Source organism: Micropterus salmoides, unplaced genomic scaffold, assembly GCF_014851395.1.
Source record: "Micropterus salmoides isolate LMB-PRFRI ecotype aquatic unplaced genomic scaffold, ASM1485139v1 Ms_hic_scaffold_2, whole genome shotgun sequence".
In the NCBI taxonomy this organism is placed as follows: domain Eukaryota; kingdom Metazoa; phylum Chordata; class Actinopteri; order Centrarchiformes; family Centrarchidae; genus Micropterus; species Micropterus salmoides.
The window spans coordinates 20,998,362-21,021,990 of NW_024041150.1; the positions used below are offsets into that span (position 1 = coordinate 20,998,362).

At 41.4% G+C, this 23,629-nt stretch overlaps 1 protein-coding gene across 1 annotated transcript; it reads right to left on the reverse strand.

Annotated features, from left to right (window-relative positions):
* Nucleotides 1-3,479: 3,479 nt before the first annotated feature.
* Nucleotides 3,480-23,615, reverse strand: LOC119913280 (transmembrane protein 151A). The gene is made up of 6 exons (XM_038732677.1): nt 22,859-23,615; nt 13,800-14,138; nt 12,529-12,663; nt 12,015-12,154; nt 11,877-11,916; nt 3,480-11,459 (listed from the first exon to the last, which is right to left on the reverse strand). Exons 1-6 carry the CDS (start codon nt 22,925-22,927, stop codon nt 10,236-10,238), a joined length of 1,947 nt encoding a protein of 648 aa, XP_038588605.1. The 5' UTR covers nt 22,928-23,615; the 3' UTR covers nt 3,480-10,235.
* Nucleotides 23,616-23,629: the final 14 nt, after the last annotated feature.

A 23,629-nucleotide genomic window follows, 5' to 3' on the forward strand; every position in this document is an offset into this window, starting at 1 on the left:
CATTCACCACTTAGAGATTTCATGCAGTTATTTCCTATTTTGATTAAAGCCATTTACCCTCTCAGGCTCTATGCTATAAATCATATAGGACATATGTCCTGATCCCTCCTGCTAAATTCTATAAATGACATTATTCACATGAGGATATAGTATCGTTTGACACATATATTCACACACACTTAATTTGACCAATTATAAGTGAGCTTTATTCAAATAAACTTTTTCCAAATGTCTGCTAATCTGTTTTGTCTTTTGGGTATTTCTGAGAAAAGCCTCAGATGTGATTTAAACAGAGTACAAGGGGCATGTCGTTTAAAGCTGTGGAACTACTGTGCCACCAAGTGGTCAGAGGAGTCCAAGCTGGTAAAAAATACAAAAGACCATCATGCAAAGAGTCCAGCTCAGTCACTTACTTCTAGATAAATACTAAATGACAACGTAAATGTGTGTCCATAGCTACTCTGTGTACTGGCATTTTACTCGAGCAGACAGTCTGAAAATGGTGCCTTTCTTCACTAGTATTTTGTGTTAAAACACATCCAATCCCCTCCAGAAGCCTGTACCTCCACCTGTTTCTAACAGTAAATAGGTTCCTCTCAGTCCAGAAGAAGATTGCTGGGCAAACAGCCGCTGGTGCTGCAGCGAGACAGAGACAACAAAGTCAGATCTGTGGAGGAACAATGTGCACCAGGAAGACTGTCAGCACTAACCAATCAGGAAGCCTGCTGTGGTGGTAATCTGATCAGATAAATTACTTCATAATTATTTAACAGTTGACTCTAGTACCAGTACCAACAGCAACCAGAGGGCACACATATAACGGAGCTACTTACTGAGTAGACATTGTATGAGCAGACCCATTTAGGCTTTTGGTCCAGCTGAGACCTGAAAACACATCACGCTAATCCAGTATATCTGCAGCAGGAAAACTCATAAAACACATATCTCACTCACTATCAGAACATAGCTAAAGGCTTTAGAATATAAAACTACTTAAAGTTCCCTCCATGCATATTTAAAGACATATAAAATGACTCTGCTTTGAATCCTAATTTGCCTGATATTTGACTGATCCACAGCAAAAAAAGAATTCAATAAACTACTTACAAATGATCAAAAGCACATCTTCCTCTTTGAAAAATCCAGCCTCTCTCTGAAAATGCAAATGTGTCTCATTTCAAAGTTTAAACACTAAATGCAAGATGTTTCCTACTGAAGTGAAAAGTCCAATATCAGTGTCTCAAATTCCCACATCACATTTGTGCAGCGGTGGAGGAAGTATTCAGCATGGAAAATATTACTTGAGTAAAAGTATAGTCAGGAAAATGTGTTAAACGGAAATATCCCCTGTGACTGTTATACTAATATTTTATATCATGAGATTATTATTACTCGTGTCTTCTTGTAAAGCGGGATTTTACTGTTGTGGTTGGTTGAGGTGGAGCTCACTTAACTTAAGTAAAGTACAAACAAAAAGCAAAACGGGATTTTTGAATGAAAGGTGGCTTTAAATTCACCTCATAGGCTGAACATCCAAGAAACAGGCAGTATTATGATGCTGTCCTCTAGGGTCTAACCTACAGTATCAGCCTGCACTGTGAGATCAGACACAACTACAGTCCTTTACAGCAGCAGGCAATCTGATTTTTTGGCTCACAGAGGACGCAAAGTCCGAAAGATATCGTGTCTCGTGTACTGATCCTGGGCTCAACTCCTGACTTCAATAAAGATGTGACATAGTGTATTTATTGTTATTATTTCTATGAAAAAATAGATGAACACTGTGAAGTGTAGCTTTTAGACAGTCCCGCGGGATGAGCAAATCTAGTGAAATGTTCCTCCTGACACCCTACATAACTCCAGTTGACATAAGCCTTTGTTGGAAGTGCTTCGTTGTCAGCACCTGAGCTTGGATGTACAGATAAACAGACACTTTAAATGCAGCAGAATGGTGCTTTGAAGTCCTCCCCCTCCTGAGTTACTGTTCTCAGTAGTGTGAGCAATTCTATGGAGACAATAAAGGAAACACAACCAAATAGTGAGGCGCTTGTGTGGGAAGACACACTCCACGTCAAATCAGTTTAACATGATGGAATTGCTCCCCTACATATTCAGGAAAAACCCCATCAAGAGAGAAACATTACTACAGATATGCCATTGCATAAACATGAAGATTGTATATTATGTATATTGAAACCTGTCATACTCAGTGTGGGCACAGAAATAGTAATAACCTTTATGAATATTGTATGTGCAGTAGGCCAATCTAAGATTGATGCATGACAATATATGAGATACAGAAAATTAACAACACAAGGGCACACTGCTGGAGACGTTGTTACCCTCACCTTATTTTGTGCTGCCTAATAAAACTTAACAACAGAAAATTGTTTTTCTTAAAGGGGTACCCCAGTGATTTAGTATCGTTCTTTGTGTTTTAGTATTGTAAGTTGTGGGACTTGTGAGAGAGATTTTAACAATGGTCAACATCAATGCACCAGATAGTTCAGATACAGATACTACACTAGTATCGTTAACAAAGACGTTAATGTTGGCTAAATCACAAGTTGTGAATTCAACAGAGAAATATAAATCACTGTTTTAAAGTCACGCTCGCTGTAAGTTACTGAACTCTACCAGATATGTTCTTAGTCCCCACATGGATATGATAGCAATATTATACAGGATCAAAATGATTCTGAGTGAACTAGTGCTTGCTGATACCGTTTCCCACCCCGCCAAAAAAATGTCAACCTTACATCGAGGACAGCAGAAACTCTGTTCAGACTGCACCTCTGCCCATAAAAAAAACCTTCTCTATCTCTTAGTGTATCTAAATGTAGCACTTGAAGCAGCTCAGCATATTTAATGAAGTTAATGTTCTTAAAATGATTCTTGCAACTTTTTGTATTGTATCCACATAATGCACTTATTGAGAGCTGCTTTAGATAAATGCTTCATCTAAATAAATCTAATGTAATTTAGGTATAATCACATACCAATTTCACTTTATTTTGCATGCACACAAAAATGAAATTGTTAAATAAGCCTGCCTAGTAAATGCTGGGGAAACATCCCAGGGGTAATTTTTTCAATCTTTGGAGCGATCCCTCCAGAGCCAAAAAAGACATTCTATAACCAAGTATTGCTCTGCTTGACAAGTAAATGATCTGATGTGTAAAATCATTCCCCGATACGGCAAATACACCAAATATAGTCAATAATCTTTAAATCTGCAATGTTTCTAACTGTATGCTTGCATTATTTTAATCCAGAGAAAAAGCTCACTAAAGGAGTTGTGCTTCAGCAAGTAACAAATATGTCACAAATGAAACAGTTAACAAAAGATTAAGAGCTGGAGGGGTCAAATAAACAAAAAGAGAACATTTATTGTAAAAATTCTATAATATATTCATAATAATCTTTTAAATTGTAAAGATATCATTGAGTTAAAAATCCCATAAGACCAAACCCTGGTATACCAAGCAGATTGACTTTATTTGTATCTTCCATAATTAATTGTCATCATCATCGCCAGGACCGCATCACTTAACAGTGTTATTGCCACCAGCTCCATTACCTCCACTCAAATGAAATAATTACATTATCTTAAACAGGCCAGTGACAACAGCTATATAATCTGGTGTGATATTGGCAATCTCATTATCAGTTACATATTAATTAGCTTAAATACTGAGGACATTTTGCTCGACGGTGCTTGAACAGAAAGCCCATTCCTGGCTTTACAAATCACGGTGTAAGACAATAATGCGTCGTATGTGACATTATTGTTTAAACTCCATAGAGGCTGCATGTACATAACAACTACATTGTGGTTAACAATTCATTTGTTCGACAGCTCACAGGTAATCCAGCGCATTAAATATTTTGCAAGACACGAGTATCCTGAAATGCCATGTGACGTGATCATCATCATCGTCTGAGGCTGGAGCCAAGAGTGCAGGGGCTCTCACTGCATTGACCAGCTAAGTCACAGGTTTACATGTATACAGCTTTTTATAGCATTACAGTCCAATGATGATACTCAACAAACAATCAGGTGACACTGAACATATTTAAGCAAGGTGCTACTTGATCAGCTACTGCATCTCTAAACCTGATCATGACCACATTTCTTAAAATTGACCCCAACTATAATCTGACCCTGATCAGAAAATGCTATTGTTTTTTTGTTTTTTGTGTGTCCAATTCAGGACAAGAGACCACCGCCTAAAGGTGGTGACGTGTTATTGCATCGAGGATATGCGACAACACGCAGCTGCTCATTATTCCAGTGCAAAAACAAAAAGGGTGGTGACACTGTATCACGCATATACAAGGCTCAGTACAGGTACAAAATAGTTTTTGCACAATGGAAAACTGCAATTATTCATTTTTAAAAGTGCAGCAAAAAAGTGCCTTTGGATAATAACAGACAGTAATCCAAGCTGCTGTTAGTTTAGTCTTTAAAATGCATGTAGAGTCACGCTAAAGTGTCTGAGGTCAGAGGTCAAAAGAATACCATGGTTTCTGTTTATCGGTCAGTTTTTACTTAATTAAGATGGCCTATGGAAATAGCAATTTGACTTCATTTGGATAGTCTAATGTTAATAATGGTACAATAACAGTCAATGATCACAGATTTATATTTGTTACCTGATAGTTTGTAGCATCCACATTAGTCTAACCAAGTGTTTCTGAAAACTAAAACTGAAAATGCAGCTGGAATTCATGTGATGTCAGGTCAAACCAACTCTAAAACCTTTTTTTTTTTTTTTTTTTTTTTTTTTTACAGTTTGACAAACTTGGTATGACTCTCCCGTCCCATGACCACAAGAGAAACAGTAACAGTATTGACACCAATACATTGGTCATAATTGCTAGAGCAGTTTATAAGACAGTGATGATGATGCTAAAAAGGTGGAAAAGAGCAGAAGTTTGTGCTCACGTTAACTTTGAGCATAAGAAAGTGTATTTTAGAATGGTCTTTTCAAAATGTTGATCACAAAGCAAACCCCCTGACTTCTCATTTTATTTGTATCTTTGTGTCATATAGAGCAACACAGCCAGACAATGAGTTACGCAGTGGAAATGGAGGCTCAGTCACAAATTGCTAATTGCCTTTATCTAACAGTGCCGTCATTTTAAGGACTGAAGCACCCATTGCTTGTGGTTATAAGTTCAGAAAGCTGCTTAGCAACACATGTAAGTCCAGCCACAAAGCAGGGATATGGGCAACATTTCTTCGCAACACTTTCACAGTTGAAGGAAAATAACAAAATCAGCGGACCCTTAGAAGATAAATGCACAATCACATAGGCCAGCACTGCCCTCTGCAGTTTTAAGCTTTCAGGTTTGTTGCACCTCTGCCCAGGCCTCTACCAGCAATGTCATAGCAGGTGCTTTTTATCAGCTGGTTTGACATCACTGCCCGGGGTGTGTGCAGATGTGCAACATGTTTAAGTATCAACCAACAGAGAGCAGGACAGCAGCTGTTTTCTACCCTGTCTTGACTCACTGTTGGTTCATCCTCTAAATGTGGTACCACACAGCGCTGTGTTGTCACAATATGTAAGGCTTTGCTGCCACCTAGTGGACCACAACCCAGCTTGCCAGGTTAAACCAAACATACTGCAACATATTAGCCACATTCTGGGTGGATTTACACATGAGCTGCACCTCAGCCATTCACTCAATGTACAAAATAAATAACAAAAACATCAACAACAAACTAAAATTGCAGATAAAGATCACTTGATGGGTATCTTTTATTTTTGCTCCTGAGTAAATCCACCCTTTTGTCACCTCATGTAATTGTTTGGTGGTATAGCACAGTCCACCAGCACAGATTGCACATTGCGTGGACTTGGTGCAGCCGCCTGTACCAGCTACTAACGTCTATGTGCATGTGCAGCATTAACTGAAATCCTGAGCAAAAAAAGTTGGCAACGTCGGGCACAAAAGGCAACATAGCAGGACAGTTTCATGCTTTCAGTGTGTGCATGTTTCTGTTAAGACTCTGCATGTGTGGGGCTATTACAGGTACTGGATTAATGTCACTTTAGTCTAAAATAAGCTGTTATAATGGCTGCTTTACTGCTGTGACTAAACATGCAAGCGCACATGAGTGTGTGTGTGTTTGTGTAAGACATCATGGGCACAAAGTTCTCTTGGCACACCTGAAGCGGCTGAGGACACATGGTTGACACACTCTTGAGATAATAAAACACCATATAAATATCCAGTCACAACACATGAGTGAAAAACACCTGTTTAAAAACAATAAATAAACAAAGTTAGACTTGAACTAGAGGCTCACCGACCAAAGTTCATTGAGAAGCCAAGACCACTGCCTGTTTTACAAAAATAAAAAATAAAACAAATAATTCAGTTAAGACATGAGACATTTCTATAGCTTACAAAGGCATTTGAATTTTAGACATCACTTAAACAACCTGAAATAATGTCTACTCAAGTATGCAGATGATATAAAAGTAGCAAATTACAGACTGAATTGTGTTTACTTGTTTTGTCACATTTGGGGGCAAAGTCTTAGAGATAGCAAGGTAAAAGTAATCAGATTGTAAATTGAAGCTCACCTCTTGTGATTTCAAATTGAAGTGGCTAACAGGCTATATGATCAAAACCTCATACTGGACAGAACCGTCCAAGCCTTGTTATTACAACTAAACAAAAATTGAGTGATTGGGAAATTAGTGAACGCAACATCTTGCAATTAAATAAAATGAACACAGGTGGTGGAGTCAGTGCTTTATAGTACTTCTTTTTGTTGATGGACATTAATGGAGACAATTTGATCCACAAGTCAAGTGACTCAGATAATGATAAATAGCTGTAAAAATAATTGTCTTTTAATCTCTTCTTTCTTCCAGCGGCTGTTTAGGCAAGTCTTTTTCATTTTCCAGTTCTCCACTCATACAGAGACATACGTATGTCCCTGTTGCTGTTTACTTTCCCTGTCAGCTTTCTTCCATTAATTACTTTGTGCATTAGTTTCCTTGTGCCCAGTTCAGCTTGATGTCCCCCAGAGCAACAGAAGATCCGTGAGCCAGAATCAGTGTGTGAATGTGTGTCAGAGCAAGTGTGTGTGTGTGTGTGTGTCCCGTACACCAAACCAGGTCAGCACTCATGCTCTACTTTATCCTTCCGGAAAGTTTCATTGAAATAACATTCCCTGCTGTCTCTGCTGAGTCCAGGTTGGCTGGTTGTTGTCACCATATCCATATTTGTGTGCCTTTGCGTATGTTCATTAACATGTCCATCAGTTCTATCGAGATTGCGTCAAGCATCGTGTTTTGCTCCATTTTCAGGAAACTCCTCATGTAAGACATTTCCCTCACTCTTACAGTGTGCTTTGCAGTATCATGTCCTAAGTAAGCAGATCGAGAACGAGGGAGACCCTTCCAACATCACAAAGTGGCTGAAGTGACCTTTGAAGGGCGCTATGCAGGGAAGGTTAAGACATATTCATCTAACTACTCTAACTGCTTCTTGCTACTGTAGCAGGTTTAGTGTGCTTTGTAAAAAATATAATGCATCAAAGCACTGATGGTCGTGTTGTCTGTGCCCATTGCCTCTCCCTGGACTGATTTTCCATGAAACCATACTAACTCAGGAAGTAGGACACAGAGTCACAGAGTTTCACCCCTGTGGATTCTTGTCCGTGCTCTTGTCTACATGTTTCTAAAATATCTAAATTTGTGTTGATTGATCATGGATCTCTGCTTTTTGGCAATGGCAGACATATTTGCTACATAGTTATTAGTAGCTCTTGCACCCTAGCTGTTATTAGGTTACATGCATCTCTATGCCAGCTATCTTTTACACATTTTTTTAGTGAGGCGATGTTTCAGGGAGCTTTGTTACTTATTTGCAGGGGGATTCAAGAGGAGGAGGTAGCAGCATGGCACAATCTGGCCACTTATTCTACCATAGGGCTGGGCATTATTGATCATTGTGATCATATTGTTGGTTTTATTTTAAATAGTGCAAATTCTCATCAGCAATTGTTTGGTTATGAGAACGCCAGCTGAGCTTGATAGCTCAAGTTTTACTTCCCATGCAGTCCAATATTATGGACATAAATGAGATAAAGAGGTGATTTTCCATGCTTTAACACATATAGTATTGTGATATATAGGATATTGATATTGGAGAAAGGTTCTCTGGTTATTGTATTTTTTCTTCATATTGCACAAGCCTATCTTTGGGTACAAATGTTTAACACTAGAGCACATCTACACAGGCATAACTGGTGGACATTAGCCATTTTACTTGCGTATATCAAGGCCAATTTGGCTATATCTTTTTCTCCTCACATTGGATAAATTCAATTTGTTCAAATCTCTTTCTGTTTCTTTGAAAACAGACACAAAATAGTGAAAGGTAATAAAAAATGTCAAATAAGTGGGAAATATCTGGTTATTAAAATCAGATCCTAGAGGTGAAATCCTCTGCCTAGAGGAGATATGTGGAGTGAGCTGAGATGAAATCTGATCTCAGCATTTCCAGGAGCAGAGAGGGATGTATCACATAACCAGCACTTTAAAAAGACGAAAGGGAGGAGCGGAAGTGAGAGAATGGCAGAGGAAAAGAGGAGGGGAAGTTAATGATGGATGCAGTGAATCTATTTTGGTACAACTCACTTCACTTAGAATGAAATGTGCTAATTGCATTAAAAAAAAAAAAAAAAAAAAAAAAAGACATTGCAACATAACTGGTCATGTTTATAAAAAACAATAATGTGTTGCTCAGAATTACACCTCTGCGCTGCAAAGAGGGGTGAGGAAGGATGGAGGAGTACGGAAGAGGTGACAAAAGGGAGGGAGGAGAGCAGATAGGAGCATGACAAAAGAGGAGCGGGGTAGAGCTGAGTAGAGGAAGCAATCACTCCCTCGTTTTATGGTGTTTTTTTCTATCAGCTCCATATCAGTAATGGCTGCAGAGTGGTGGGGGAAGCTAATGGTGAAGTGAGGAGTAAGATGGCATGACGAGAGAGCGAGAAAATCACTGGTTCTCCTCTTTTATTTTTTATTATTATTGAAGTGTTTTGGTTGCTAGCCACATGCTGTGTAACATTCTATAGTAAAGACCTGAGGAAGACCTCATTTGTCATGGGGACCTGCTTCTTCCTTGGGGAACTACTTGAATGTTATTTTGATTTCCTGACTAGACTCAAGGTCAGGATTGCTGCTCAGAGGGTGTTTTGTCCGGTCTTTTTTTCTCCTCCTCTTGAGTTGATCTTTTTTATGATTGGGTTTTGTCTTTAAAGAATCTGCATGAATTCTCTGTCAGTACTGTGTCCATTTTATTTTCAGCTTCTTCTCTTTGTCTGTTGTTCCAATACCAATACTCAACTGTATTTTCTCTTCTTCTGTCTTGCATGTTTTTTGCATGTCATTGTTTCTTTCTCTCTGCTTCTCTACTCTGTATTTTGTAATCCTTTGTGTTCTCATCCGTTTCCTCTCTCAAATGAAATATTTAGGGATTCTTTCCCCTTTCTGCATTTCATTCTTTAAATGAGTCCTACATTTAGTCCACCTCTATGATTTGATTTTTTCAAAACCAAAGCTTCAAGCCTTCAAAATACCCTTTTGCAATTCCTCCACTTCTGTTTCTTTTGGGGAGAAAAAAACTCCACCACCACTCAGCTTGTTTGGAGTCTCTCCACTGCTCTTACTTTAGACGTGTTAGTCCTCCCACTTCTGTTCTTGCATAGATATATCTGGAAATAGACATTCCTAGGTTTTCAGTCTTTCCATTCTTCCCAAGTATCTCACAATCTTTGTGTAGCAAAGTCTACGATTGCAAGGATTTTCTTGCCTCCACTCATATTCTCAGACTCCATGTTATCTTGCTGAAGCACTCCCTATCAGCTCTCATCTCTTTCTGAACCAGCCGGCCTTTTTACAGTATGCACTCCATCTGTCCGCCCCCTCTCCCCATTTCCTTGGTAATTCTGTCTCTCACACAGCTGCTCTTACCTCTCACACTTTGTTCTGACTGAATCCTTTCGTCTCTTTCTCTGCAGTTGGTGATGCCATCAACCAACTTCAACCTCATTCTGTTCTCATTTCATTCATTCTTCAGGTCTAGCATGTCCTCATCCAGTTCTTCTCTGATCCACTCTTTTCTTTCTGTTCGGTGTGTTCTTTCATCTCCCTCGGCCTCTGCCCATACTGTCTTGCTTTTCATGTGTTTATTTTTTTTTATCGTCACATGTCGTCTCCGGCATGGCAGCTTTCCTCTCCGTGTATAATGAGGACAGGAAAGAAGAATGCATCCTGGTACGATGGAGGACGTTCCCTCCCTCCCCCATCAGCCTCCCTGCCCTCGCCTCCCCCTCCGCTGTCTTGCTCTGCTTCTTCATCCCTCTCTCTGCCTCCGTGTCCCCTGTCTTCCCTTCTCCTGACCTCCTCCTCCTGCAGCTGATCCTCTTCCTCGTCATCATCCCCTTCTCCTTCTAGCACTCCTCTGGTCTCCTCGTTGTCCTGTCTTGAACCCAAGCCAAGGAATCCTCCGCCTCCTCCTCCACTACCACCGCTCCCCCCCCCTCCCCCAGCTCCTCCTCCATCTTCCCTACTTCCTCCAAGCCCTCCTCCCATACTTCTTGAATGAAACAGACTGTTCTGGCGCCCTCCTCCAAGTCTCCCAAGAGAGAATCCGCTCCGACTGAGCACCAACCTTCCTCCTATACCCCCACCACCCTGCCCTGCTGCTCTGATTCCTGCCACGGTAGCGTTCAGGAGGGCTGTGGTTCCCATCGGGGCCCTTAACCTGGAGGGAAGACTGGAACTCGACGTGGTCCTCCGGCACCGGGGGCAGCTCTGGAGGAGGTAAGCCGAGTTGAACACCACCGGCAGAGCTAGAGGAAGTGGGTTGGTCCCCTGGCTGGGGGTGGTGGATGGAGGCCCAGAGATGGGTGTAGAGGCGGTAGGATTTGTCCCCCCATTTGAGTCCATGTCCATAAGGAGAGCTTCAGAGTAGCTCGGGACCATCTGTTGGTTACAGCGGATGTGCCACTCCAGTTCTGTCATGTCCACCGTATTGACTCGAGAGATGGCTCTGTAACTAGTCCCATTCAGCCCAATTCCAATCCCGATCCCTCCTGGGTGGATTCCATTCTCAGTCCCTCCTTCAACCCCATCCCCTCTTCCCCCTCCACCACCTCCTCCGCCACTATCCTCTTCCTCCCCGAACAGCTTCTCCACATGGTAGTGGACATATGCTGTGCGATATTCTGACACAACCCGCAGCGGCCATGACAGGAGGAAAGCAGAAGCCAGCCAGAAAACCCTATGCCTGGAAAACCATGGCTGGTGAGCAGGATCTGGGAATGCCAAGATGTGTTCGCGGAAATCCACGTTCTTTAGGTGCATTCCCTCCCTGGCCTCCATGTAGTCGTCAAGCCCCTCGTTCTCCCCGAAGAAGCGTGCTCGCTTGGCATGACAGAAAGAGAATAGAATGCATTAGTTATGTAAGACAGTGTTACTTCAAAGGCCAAGAAGCATATCTCTGCTTCGGAGGCGAACTATTTGCCTGCAATCACTTTTAAAGTATATAAACATAAAACATACATAAAACTAGCTGGCTGGGACAAACCCATGGAGCTAAAGTAAATTGAATTAGCTAGCTACAGTTCAATCTGCCAGTGACAACTGCCATTTTCAATGATCAAAAAAATCACCAGAAATAAGATCTGTCTGAAATTGAAGGGCCGATTGTTAATATACTAATTACTTATAAATTTGAGTGGTAAATCTGCCATCATTATCATTGTCATAATTTGTTGTAGTCCCTGTAATAATAGCACTGAATTAACTATAATATTAAATATGTTGTTTTTTACCACTTACCTGGGTGAGGTAGGCAGCTTCAGCACGTGCACTGGAGAAGCTAAAGAGCAAAAACAATATTTAATAGCTTGTTTACTACCCAAAATAACTTCCCCACCATATCTTTTGACCAGCTGTGGTTAGTGGTGGGTGTCTGACCTGAAACACTTGGTGAAACGGAGGCGAACAGCAGGGTGCAGTTGCAGGTCCAGCAGCTCCTTTGATACGTCTTTGACACCATAGCGGGCGTAGTCAAACTCTGAACTAGAGGCGTGAGTGTTCACCCTCTCATGGTAGACCTGAGGAAGGAAGGACCAGGCCATAGATGGAGGAGTTTAATGTAAGGGAAACGGGAGAGGAGGAAGGAGAACATAAGGAAAGTTTGAGAAAGGAAGAATCAAGTTATTGGGAAGACATTTTAACCTTCATATATGTGTTCAGCATCAATAAAGCATGGTTACTAAGTAGAATATTTTTCTTACTGCACACAGCTGTTAGCACACAGCCCCGCAATATTTCACTATAGGAGAAATTAAGATTTGCATAGCAGTTATTTTAAAAGTTTATAAAATTACAACTTAAGTGTTTAAGTGTTGCTGTTAACAATATAAAAAGAAACAAGTGAATGTGAAGTGAAGTGTTAGTATGTGTGCTAAGAAGAGTTATCCCTCACCTGTGTGGTCGTATATGCATCTCCGTTGCGGTATCTTGTCACCTGTCTGGTCCTCCTCACGTAGTGATAGCTGATGGCCTTCCACCAAATGCAGGGTGTGGCCTGCTGAAGTCTCTGCACACGCTCATACACTTCCTGCGTCAAGGAATGAAGGTTTCATCAAATCAATGATTTATTGTCACATTTACATGTGACTTTCCTGACGCTCTTATACAGAGATCCCGCAATAAATGTGGAAAGAATGCACACCAATATGCCGCATTTGCTCATTCATACTGAGCAAAAGTTTGCAGCATAATCCCACAACCATGTGTGCTTTCACATAGCGATCCGGCTTTCCTGGTTAGATGGTGAAAAAAAAAATAAAAAGACAGAGAGGTGTAACACAACAGCGTTAAAACGCCGCACCTGTTCCAGCATACCGGCTGTGGCTTTTCACACAGACATCGTTCCGGCTCTGTTACTACCAACGTTCCCAGCTCAGAGGCGGATTAAATCGTGCCCCCCCTTTCTGGCTCCGTACCTTTCATACAGCGCAGCGAGCCCTCATATTGGCACAATAGTCCTGGAAAATAAGGCATGTGTTTGAAAAACACATAGTCTGTAGCCACTTTTGTAAAACTGTCTTTCCAAACAAACCTGTTAAAAATGAGGATGAACAATCTGAATATAAAGATGCAATATTGCCTGAGCCGGGACAGGGAGAAAAAAACTATTATGTTGTTATTGTTTGCAAACAGCATAGTTAAGTGTGTGCAATCTGGTGCAAGCCAGGCCCTGTCAAGGTTTGTTCATGGTGTTATGATTTGTTTTTTTGTATTCTCTATTTAGAGCTACACTTAATCATAGGATGTGTGTTCCCTTGATAGTCTGGACTAACGTAAAAATTTATTTTCCAGATTATAGAGAGAGCAGACCAGAACAGACAAAAGATAGACTGATAGCCCCAGGTAAGCTCATTTCCATATGAGTGGGCATGTATTATTCTTCCCTACACTCAAGCAGGAAATTGAGAGTAAAACAGTGTTCTCTCCTTGTGAAAGTTTTCTGACTAAACTGCATGCCTGTTTGGGATGCTACTGTCTGTGCAGACATTTACTACAGCATAATTGTATTTACTTATCTTATTTTGTCTAAGACATTTTGCTGACACTACCATTCTGAACAAGTTTCAGTGAGTGATTCTGCTGTGTAGCTCAAGGTCATAGACATATTGCTAGACTCCTATTGCAGCAGTAGACTGTAGTTATAAAACTGTTTTTCACTCATACCTGGAATTCAGCATGGGCCAACATTGCCATCTTAGAGAAGCAGTGCCAGCACTCCACCAAGTAAACCACGTACAGCATCGCCAGGAAGGCCAGGGGGATGTAGACGTAGCCACTAGAGCACGGACTCTCCATGTGCAGGATGTCATTATAGTAGGCTGCCGAGGTGGCATCGTCGTCAGCACCGAGAGGTATGGAGGAGGAGCCGAGAACGGGTACACGGCAGAGTGCGCACCAGGTGAGCGTGGCAAAGCAGCCGTACATGAGGAGGGTCAGGAGGAGGCACTTCCAATGAGACTCCCGACACAGGGAGGAGGCCAGAGACTGTTGGACTGGCCGTTGCTGTGGGGACACAAAGAGAGTAGAGAAGCTGACAGGAAACAACAGGAATAGGAGACGAGATTTGGTGTAGCTGTATTGTTGTCTGGGTTGAAACAGTAGAGAGTTGTAGGGCTTATATGAACTGTGCAATAAAAATATTGTGAACATTTGTCATAAATCGGGAGAAAGACGGGAGAACTGTGACCCCAGGAGGAAACAGGGAGAGGACGATGAAAAACGGGAATTTCCCAGGAAAATCGGGAGGGTTGGCAAGTATAGGTAGTGGTCCAAACTGAAGTATCTCAGTAACAACTGGATGGATTACCATAACTTTGCACTGACAAATTACTTTGTTGATCCCTGACTTTTTGTCTAGCCTTTGGGTTTGTCTCAACGACTATTGAATGAACTGTCATGACTTTTCCTCTAGCGCCATCATAGGTCAAAACTTCAATTTGTCCAGTACTTTGCATTATGACCAAATACCTGCAAAATTAATGACATCACTTTACTTTATATTTAGTGCCTATTAGCAAATATTAATATGCTAACACACCAATCTAAGACATTGTGAATATTACACCTGCTTAACAAGGGCATATTAGCATTGTCATTGCAAGCAAGAGTCACTGTGGCAAAGAACATTTTCACAGTGATTTTGAGTGCTGACCAGTTTGCCTCTATCTGAATGATACTGGTTGGGTTACTTGGTTAGTTCACATTCAAGTACCAGTTTAACATGAGGGCTGTAACATGTAAGGCAAGCTGTTTTCAAAGATAAACATAAAACATTAGCCACAATTCTGGTCTGAGCCGAGTCAGTCATTTAGACAAACCTCTAAGTCCTCATGTTGACAGTGACTATTATAATAAATAATACAGCACACTTCACAGTGTTAATGTTTCATAATTTATGAGGGTGAAAATGAGTTATGGGAAAAAATGAGCCATGGTAGTATGACAGAAAATGTTTGTAACAGATTTGTGTTACCTGGTGACAACCCCCCCCAATCATATTCATCCTGTTTAGCAAACAGGTGTGGTATTTTAGAGCCAGTGTGTAAGCTGAGGTCTTGACCAAAGGAATGCATTACACCACCCCTTACCCATCAGAGGATAAGTGCTGCATATTAGGCACACACACTGGTTATGCCTCTCTAAGTGCACACTCTGACACAGCCTAACTTGCACTGGGAAGACATCATGTTACAGTGCATTCAAGCGCGTGCAGGCGGACACACACACACACACACACACACACACACACACACACACACAGATGGTCTAATGTGCCCCTCTTCTCTCTCGTCATCTCTCTCTTTATCCATACACACCAGCATGCATGTTCTCAGTCTTGTAATGCAGACAGCAAAGAGTATGTGAATAATTTAGACGAGAACGATGCTTCTAGACTGTTCTCCAGCTAACTGATTCCAACATCGGCAGCGTATCATTGCTGCTTCAATGTGTGAGTTTGTGTGTGAATGAGGGAGGGAGGGGGAGATAGATGGGGTGTGCCAAAAGAAAAAACAACCTTGTGTATAATTGTGTAATGTAATGTAGTGTAATGTACGTGACAGAAACACAGGCAGAGAGACAGAAACTCACGTCGGTACTGTTTCCTGTGTTAAGTGTGTGAGTGTGTCTATATTTGCATGTGCCCTCTCTGTGTTGTAATACTCTGCCACGTGCAGAATGCGACAGGCACAAGAGCAACGAGGCAGATGACAAAAAAAAGACGGGATGACACTAGTGTCCTCTCTTCTTCTCTGCCAAGTCTGCTTGTCCTGTCAGCACATCAGGATGCCACCACCACCACCACCACCCCTTTTTTTTACTACTATACATCCAGGGGAAGTAGTGAAAGGCAGTGTGAAGGGCACCTCTACTCCACCAGTCCATCTCTCTGCAAAAGCCCCCCAAAAAGATCCAACTGCACACGTAGGGATCCAAAAATAGGTTAGATACAATTGTCATCCGTGCAATTCAATATCATTTTGTTTGTTTTCTGTCTGCCTTTTCTATCCACATCCTATTTCCTTCCTCCTCCCTTATGTAATTTTTTTCTCCTTCCCCGAATCTTCCCTCCCACCTCCTAAGCATTTACGCTTCAATCCCAAGCTAAGTCCCGCACCAGCCTTTGTCCTCACCCCCACGTCTCCTCTGTTACATCCTCTTTCAAAGTCTGTCTCTAAGTGGATTGATTGGGCTAAAAGTGTAGCGCAGTGAGAGAGAGAGAGGAGATGAGGAGCGTGAGAGAGACAGAGAAACGGTCATGAACTTTTCATGAATGCAAGTAGGAAAGGAAAATCAGAGAGGGCAAGGGGGAGAGACTAAAGAGATGGCAGCGGCGACAGACTTCGGCTCTCTCCAGGGAACTCCACTGCCAAAATCCCTCCCTGTGGATCTCATTTTTTCTTCCTGGCTCCAGTTCTCTCCTGTCATCTTTCCTCTTACCTTCTGCTCATAAATGCCAAAAAGAGAATATTCTAGCAATAAAAAAATAAAACCCAGCACAGGCCTCAGCTGACATTTTCATTAAGTCTCTGCAGCTGGTGTGTGCCCAGTGAGAGGAAAATCAGCCCCAAGACAGGAGTCAAATTATTCCTGTGTGCACTTATGCCAATCAGTATTTGTCAGTATTAGCAGTTCTCTTTCCCACCGGTGATAAAATGTTCTGTCGCCGAGAGGCAGAGCCTGGAGAAGCTTTTTTTCACAATTAACTGGGGGTTGACTAGTTACACGCATTTGCAACTAAGTCAGCTTGGTTTAGAAGAAGTGCACAATAAACAAGTGTGCTTACGGAGATACCACACAAAGCAATGTCCAGTGTAAACTGTTTATCTGATGTAGTGTACTCGGAAATATCAGCACTCTGTCCATCGTCAACTCTAAATGACGCTGGTAGTGTACATTGATGGGAATTTGCTAGATATGAGCTCTAGAAGCTAATAGAGGGTCAAGTAACAATGCACATACAGCATAATCAAACGCTACAGTAAACAGCAGTTTGAGCTGTTTTGTTCAAGACACTGAAAGTCTTTTATGGATCAGAAGCAACTCAGAAGTAAGAAAAAGCTCCTGTAAACACCTCCTTTTCACGTAATTATTATTCTTGGGGATGAACTGGTCCAACTTTTTTCATCCAGATACCTCGACCAGAAACCTAATCTAATCTACCTAATAAAATTGAGCTGAAACTAACTTATGACTGTGTGTTTACTCTAACTTACCATATGCTTTGCTGTCGACTGTAACATAATACAAACAAAAAACAACCCGGGATAGTAAGTGGTGCACTTTTACACAAGCTATGGTAAATTACTAAAAAACATAAACATATATGTATAAACTAGAAGGTAATGGCCTGTATGGGACAAGTGGTGATCAAACCCACTTCATCACACCGACCCAATTCCAGTGCTCTGGTTTTCACAAATTTCTGTATACGTCACTGTGTGTAGAACTCACAGAAATATTGATGTTGCACTAAAACGTGAACTGGCAGCCCACTCTGACTGAATAAACGTGATAATAAAAGCATAAAAAAAATGAATTTACTGTGGATTGGTCATGTCATTGGCCAGTACCCAATCCAGATCAGTACTGGCGCCAATAACGATCAATAACAAATTGGATCTGTGTGCCAGTCAAGCTTTGATCTGATTACAAAGCATCTGTAAGGTTTGTCCACAAGGTAATACAGGCGAACCAAGCTAGTGAACTGGTGACCAATGGGGATGCACTCTTGGCATAATAAGTAGTTTCTGGTTGTCATGATCCTTCTGCTTTTTCAGCTGCCTCTGTTGAGCCTTAGTTCTTGAGTCAGGCTGTAACAAATCAAAGGCAAAGCTCGCTCTCCTTGCAATCATTATGAAAAGAAATCTATATTGCCTAGTCTGGAGGGTGTCAGCTTTCATTTTATTCATACTGAAGGTTTGGACTGCCCTTCTCGCAAGCTCTTTTGAAGAGGCTTGATACAGCGTGGTCTTTACATGACAAATTCTTTATTAATGTTTCATTACTGACTTACATTCAGTGTCTGCATTTGCATAAAACACATAATCATCTAACAAAATACTGCTGGGATGAAAACACTGATACTTTGACAAATTGTCTCTATATTCTATATATACTCCTTAGCATCCACAGTCACTAGAGACAGCTGCCTGAAGAAGAGCCCACATAGCTGACATGAATCACAGGTTGTTTGTTCTGTTTTTTGTTTTTTTTTGGACATGTATCACACACTTTGTGCTTGGATTTTGAAGACCGTGTGCATACTGTACTGTAGTTATTTCCTGCCTCTACTGAAACTGCAACTGACAGGGCTTTTTCATTAATAGGATTTGCTCCATCCAGTAAATGTCTCTAAATTCAATCATTGTTCTTTAATCTGGTCTTGTAGTATTTGCTGAAATATGGTGCTGTAACTGTGCATTTCTGCCACATATTTAGTTACTGGCTCTTTGTATTTGTGTCTGTGCACAGGTCAAATTTAGCTAGGGAGATGGCATCTACCATAAGCATATCAGGACGTTTAGTGTTTTATCATCCCTAAACAATATTTAATAAACCAAAAAGGTATGGTAATTACATTAGAGCACAGGGCAGAGACATTTTTTTCAGATCCCTCCTTATAAAGGTGTCTAGTAGAAAACGTGTGCATCCCACTGTGTCTCTGCTCATACTGATTCAGCTGGTTAGGTGTGACTGGAGCAGCTATAATTAGCAATCCTAGCATGTGGGTGGCAAATGAAGTGAGGACAGGAAAAAGTGCTGTTGAAGCCTGCAGTACGCTGTTAAAAAATGATGTATCATTTCAACACAAGTGAGAGAGAGTGAATTAGGATGCCAGGTTTCTACTACCTATGCTGTAACTGTAAAATAGACAAACAAATCATTAGCACAAGGGATGTTGGGTAATAAAATGCGTCATCACATGCTCACTGTGTTACAAACATTACTGCCCTGTTACAAATTATTTGTTTTAGAGTGTGTTCAATAGAGACTAATTATCCACCAACAAGGTGTGGGTCACCAATAAGTGAAATAAATATAATGTATTAAATGTTACTTTCAGAAACTTATCCATGTGACGTTGTAGCTCAACTGCAATCTTCGCTTTCATTAGTGGCAGGTGGAAATTAAGTTTATTTTCAATGTAATCAACAATTAATTCAGAACACCTGTAAATCAAAGAGATATATTTATTACAATGTCCAAGTGCTGTTATACTGACTATCAGCACCATTTAAACTTGTGTAATAGGAGTAATTTACTTAAAAAGACAGTATTTTGCTTTGTGTATTTGAGTCGGCAGCGAAAGAGATTTACAACAGGCGTAAACTAATCTGTAGATCATGTTTATTCGCTCTAAATATTATTTGGACTTAGTCTCCTGTTCTGTAATGTTCTATGTCACGCATCACCTGCTCCTGTTTAGCAACTGCATTTACCTGAGGAAACACATTCTCTATTAGTGAACCTAACGTTTCTGCATATTGTTGGCTTGCTTCATGAAGGCAGGCAGGCTGTTTTTATGAACTGTTATGAACTCAACGCTGCATTTCATTCTGTCAATGATTCTTTATGAAAGCACTTTTTGTCTGGTGTGTTGAGGCAGCGTACGGGACTCCTGTTGTAGACGTTTGTGTGGCCGAGCAGCAGGGATCTCTATCTTGTTTGTAGCTGGAATTTCTGACATATAAAATTTTGTTCTAATCTTATAGTGTAGACAGTTGCATACATTTTGTGTTAACCTGGGGTGCTGCAACCATGGCAAAGATTACTATCAAAACACTGTCTATGCTTTTGACTATCTCCATCCATTTTTTGTTATTGACATATGCCATTGAACATTGAAAACTTAAAACCTAAACCAAACCCATTTCCTTCTACTGAAGATTGTGAGAAGATTATCAGAACAGGGCTGGATTCATTTGTTTCCACTTCCATCATCAGCAGTTTGTTCTTGACCATTTCATTCATAGCTCTCTCTCACAAGCTGCCTGTGCACAGTTTGTCATGTGGTGGAACTCAGTTTCACTTGGTTTGCAGCAACAGGCCTCTCTGCTAATGGAAACACGTGAGAATCATTGTCATGTGAGAATTAGATTGCATGGCGATACGTATGAATCAGAGATGCGCTTTTTAATATTAATCACTCGGCTCGACTTAATTTGTACTAATGCTTGCGGGCTTGTGTACATGCATACCCATGTGTGCCAGAGAGTGAATAAAGTTAAGTGAGATATGAGTGTGCAAATGTTTGAACGAGGAAGAGCCAAGGAGAGAGAGATAGGATGATGATGCTATATACTCCACAACACGCAAATCTAAAACAGGAAGGAGACCAAGAGGGGAAGATGAGAGACAGTAATGGAAGCAGAGAGAACAGATGAAGACTGAATTCATTGCATTACATTGCACTGCACTACAGCCATGGGTAAAGTGAGGGGAGAAGCTAGGAATTAAGTGAAAGGCATCATTTAACAGGCTTAGGTAGTTAGGTAATTGCCAAATGCTTAATTCTCTCATTTGAATGCCATTTCTTGGTTCGGCCAGTCAAATATGTTGTAGTAGTGGAACAATTAATATATAAAACTCAGTCAGTCAAAGTAAGAGGTAAGATATTTAAAGCTCATTAGAGCTAAAACGATTAATTGATTAATCAACTATTAATTCGACAGAGAACTAACAGACTGAAATGCCTTCGCGTGATCAGCTGGGTCCATATTTTTTTCAGGTGAGATGAGGTGAGGATTTGCTGCTTTTTGCGGCTCAGGGGAATTATAATGGGCAAAGAAATCAATCAAATAATCAAAAATGTCTATGATAGTCTGATTAAAAAAAGACTATTAAAGGTGCTATTATGCTTTTTTTCTCACCTTTATTGAGTTATATTCTTTTTTGTGCCCATCTCCCACAGAAAAATGTGCTCTGAACTGCTTGAAAACAGCTTGTTTGTAGTCCAGCCGTTTCCCTTAAAACTGTTACGTTATAACTGTATGGATGAAAGATACATTTGTATCAAATTAATAATTCATATCTCTGAAACTCCTGCTCCAGTCTATGTTGCCAAGCTGGTCGGCAACATGTACAGCTGAACCAAAGCCCTGTTTACCGGCTTCTCATTGGCCGGCCCTTCTCTGCTTCTGATTGACTATTAACGTTTTTTTGCTAGTAGTCCTTAACTAGGTACTGCATGTGCAACTCCCAACAAAGATCATTTAAAGACAAGATGTATCACTCCATAGCCAAAATGAAGCGGAGCTGCAGCAATGTGCAGTATGACAAAAAATATGGTGTTTTTTTGAAAATTAAACCATGTAACCCCTAAATAGGATTTTGAACCTGAAAATGAACATAATACCATCTCTTTAAGATAATAGTTAGTTCCGGGCCTAAAGCTTACATTAAATGTTGTGAAGGTGTGCAGAACAGGTACCTTTCTGTCTCACCTGTTCAATAAGTGAGACACCAACCCATTCTCTCAGTCTAAGTAAACTCCACTGCTATTTGGCAATTTCCTCCTTAGCAGTATAACCCGTTCCTTATACAACACATGCATACACTGCCTTTCCTCTAAGGGTATAGACCGTCATCATGTTAAGTGCGACTGGGAATGGTGGTGAGAATCAAGTGCGGCAACATCGTTAGTTATTTTGTCCTGGCAACTGACTTACGTAATGTTTTGCTCATGCTTTGCTTACTTTATTTCTCTTGTGTTGTGTTATTATAAAGATGATGTGTTTGAATAAATGATGCTGCTTCCAACGTATTGGGAGCAGTAGTAGAGGAGGTGGTGAACTGCTTTGGAGGAGAGGTTACATTTTAAAGACGTGTGTGTGTGTGTGTGTGTGTGTGTATGGTGGTGGGGCATCAGGGAGTACTGTCTTTTAAACAGGGAGTCCGATTCATGGCTTTATACTGTTAAGTGTAAACATGAACATTTGAACAATATGCAAAGGACTTAAAAGGTTCAGGAAAATAACTAGTGCTTCAGAGCAGGTATAGTAGAGTGTAGTGTTGGGGAGGTGTGTATAAAGACAGTGATGTCTGCTAAAGATGTTGGTCTTAAGTAGTTAAGAAGACTATTCTACTATTATAAATGATCAACCCCTGTATAAACACTGTTTGGTGAAAATAAATAAGCATTTTGCTGGCAGTTATTAGGCTGTGTTCTCACCTTGCACATGTGGCATGAGTAATTGTCTGAAAGGGGTGTGTGTGTGTGTGTGTGTGTGTGTAAACTGTGATGTCACCCTCTAGTGTATTTTAGTGGTGTCAGCTGCTAAATGGACATCTACTATACTGGGAAAGGGCTAGACCATCTCTCCCAGGAGTAACACATCATACAGTGTTGTCAGACATCACATCAATGCTGGGGGCTTATTTCTAGACAGGCAGTGTAAGAGCTCACTCCCCTCTCCGTTTACCTAGCCTCATCAGTCATATTATAGCCAAGGTCCTGTTCCGTGCCCTTGGTTCTTCGCGTCAACAACAGCAAATACATTTTGGTCAATGAAAGACCAGGAGTGGTCCACGGTATGTGGGACACGCTGTAGAAAGTACGGGTTGTTTGGAAACGAGCATCAATGACATTAAAATGCAAGGTGGTTCTGGGCAAAATATGCGCAACTTTACGCTAACTGGACTCTTTCTAACGTTACCCACGCACAAACAACCGCGTACTCGTAAAGGGAGACAGAGCAAATTTAGAAAATGCCCTTCCTCACCTGCTCTCGTCCTGACCCTTCCTCCAAAATGGGCTCTTCTGCGGTGGCCGTCTCCTCCTCCGTCTGCATTTTCCCTCTTGCCACTCCTTCCTTCCTTAGAACCGGGCACAGGCAGCTCCCACCCCGGTAACGTCCGAAGGCAGGGACCTCCCCGGCGGAGCAGCAAGCTCGGTCACCCCATCCGTCGCAAGTCGGTATCCAATTTCACGATGGCGGGGCCTGCGGCAAATAAGCATCATCTACTCCGGATGTCGGTACCCCCCTGCCTTCTTCCTCTGTCTTCTCCCGCGGACCCGCTCAGTGTTTCTCTTCCACCCGCTCCATCCTTCGCCTCTCCGGTCAAAGCAAAATGTGACTAAGCAACCGAAGTCAAAACGCGTCTCACCCCCCCCACTCAAGTCGCTTTCGCTGCTTCTGGCTCTCGTGATGCTCAGCTCCGAGTGTGCGTATATGCACGTGTGAGCGCGTGACCGACAACACAGGAGAGCCAAGGATTTCACAAGCCGCAGATGCACTAAATGAAGGAAAATGCTCGTGAGCATAACGCGCGTTAGGTTTGTGCGCTAAACGTGGAGGCTAAATAGGAGGCATCGAAATGCAACAAAAACAAAATGACAGCAAGGATTACTGTCATTATTCAACTTTGTTGTGACGGGCTTTCACCTTGCGTTGGGTCTCCGTTGACGTCATATACCAACATCCCCACCCCCATCTGTTCACCTGAGCACACGCACGGGCGCACGTCTCCCCCGTAGAGGCGCTCATCAAAAT

What these genes read in the sequence shown, in the direction of transcription:
- LOC119913280 (XM_038732677.1), bottom strand. Translation starts at nt 22,927, where the DNA reads ATGCAGACGGAGGAGGAGACGGCCACCGCAGAAGAGCCCATTTTGGAG. An exon ending in AAGGGTCAGGACGAGAGCAG is followed by an intron (nt 14,139 to 22,858) that starts GTGAGGAAGGGC and finishes GTGTCCCCACAG; the next exon opens with CAACGGCCAGTCCAACAGTC. An exon ending in AAGCTGCCTACCTCACCCAG is followed by an intron (nt 11,460 to 11,876) that starts GTAAGTGGTAAA and finishes TGTCATGCCAAG; the next exon opens with CGAGCACGCTTCTTCGGGGA.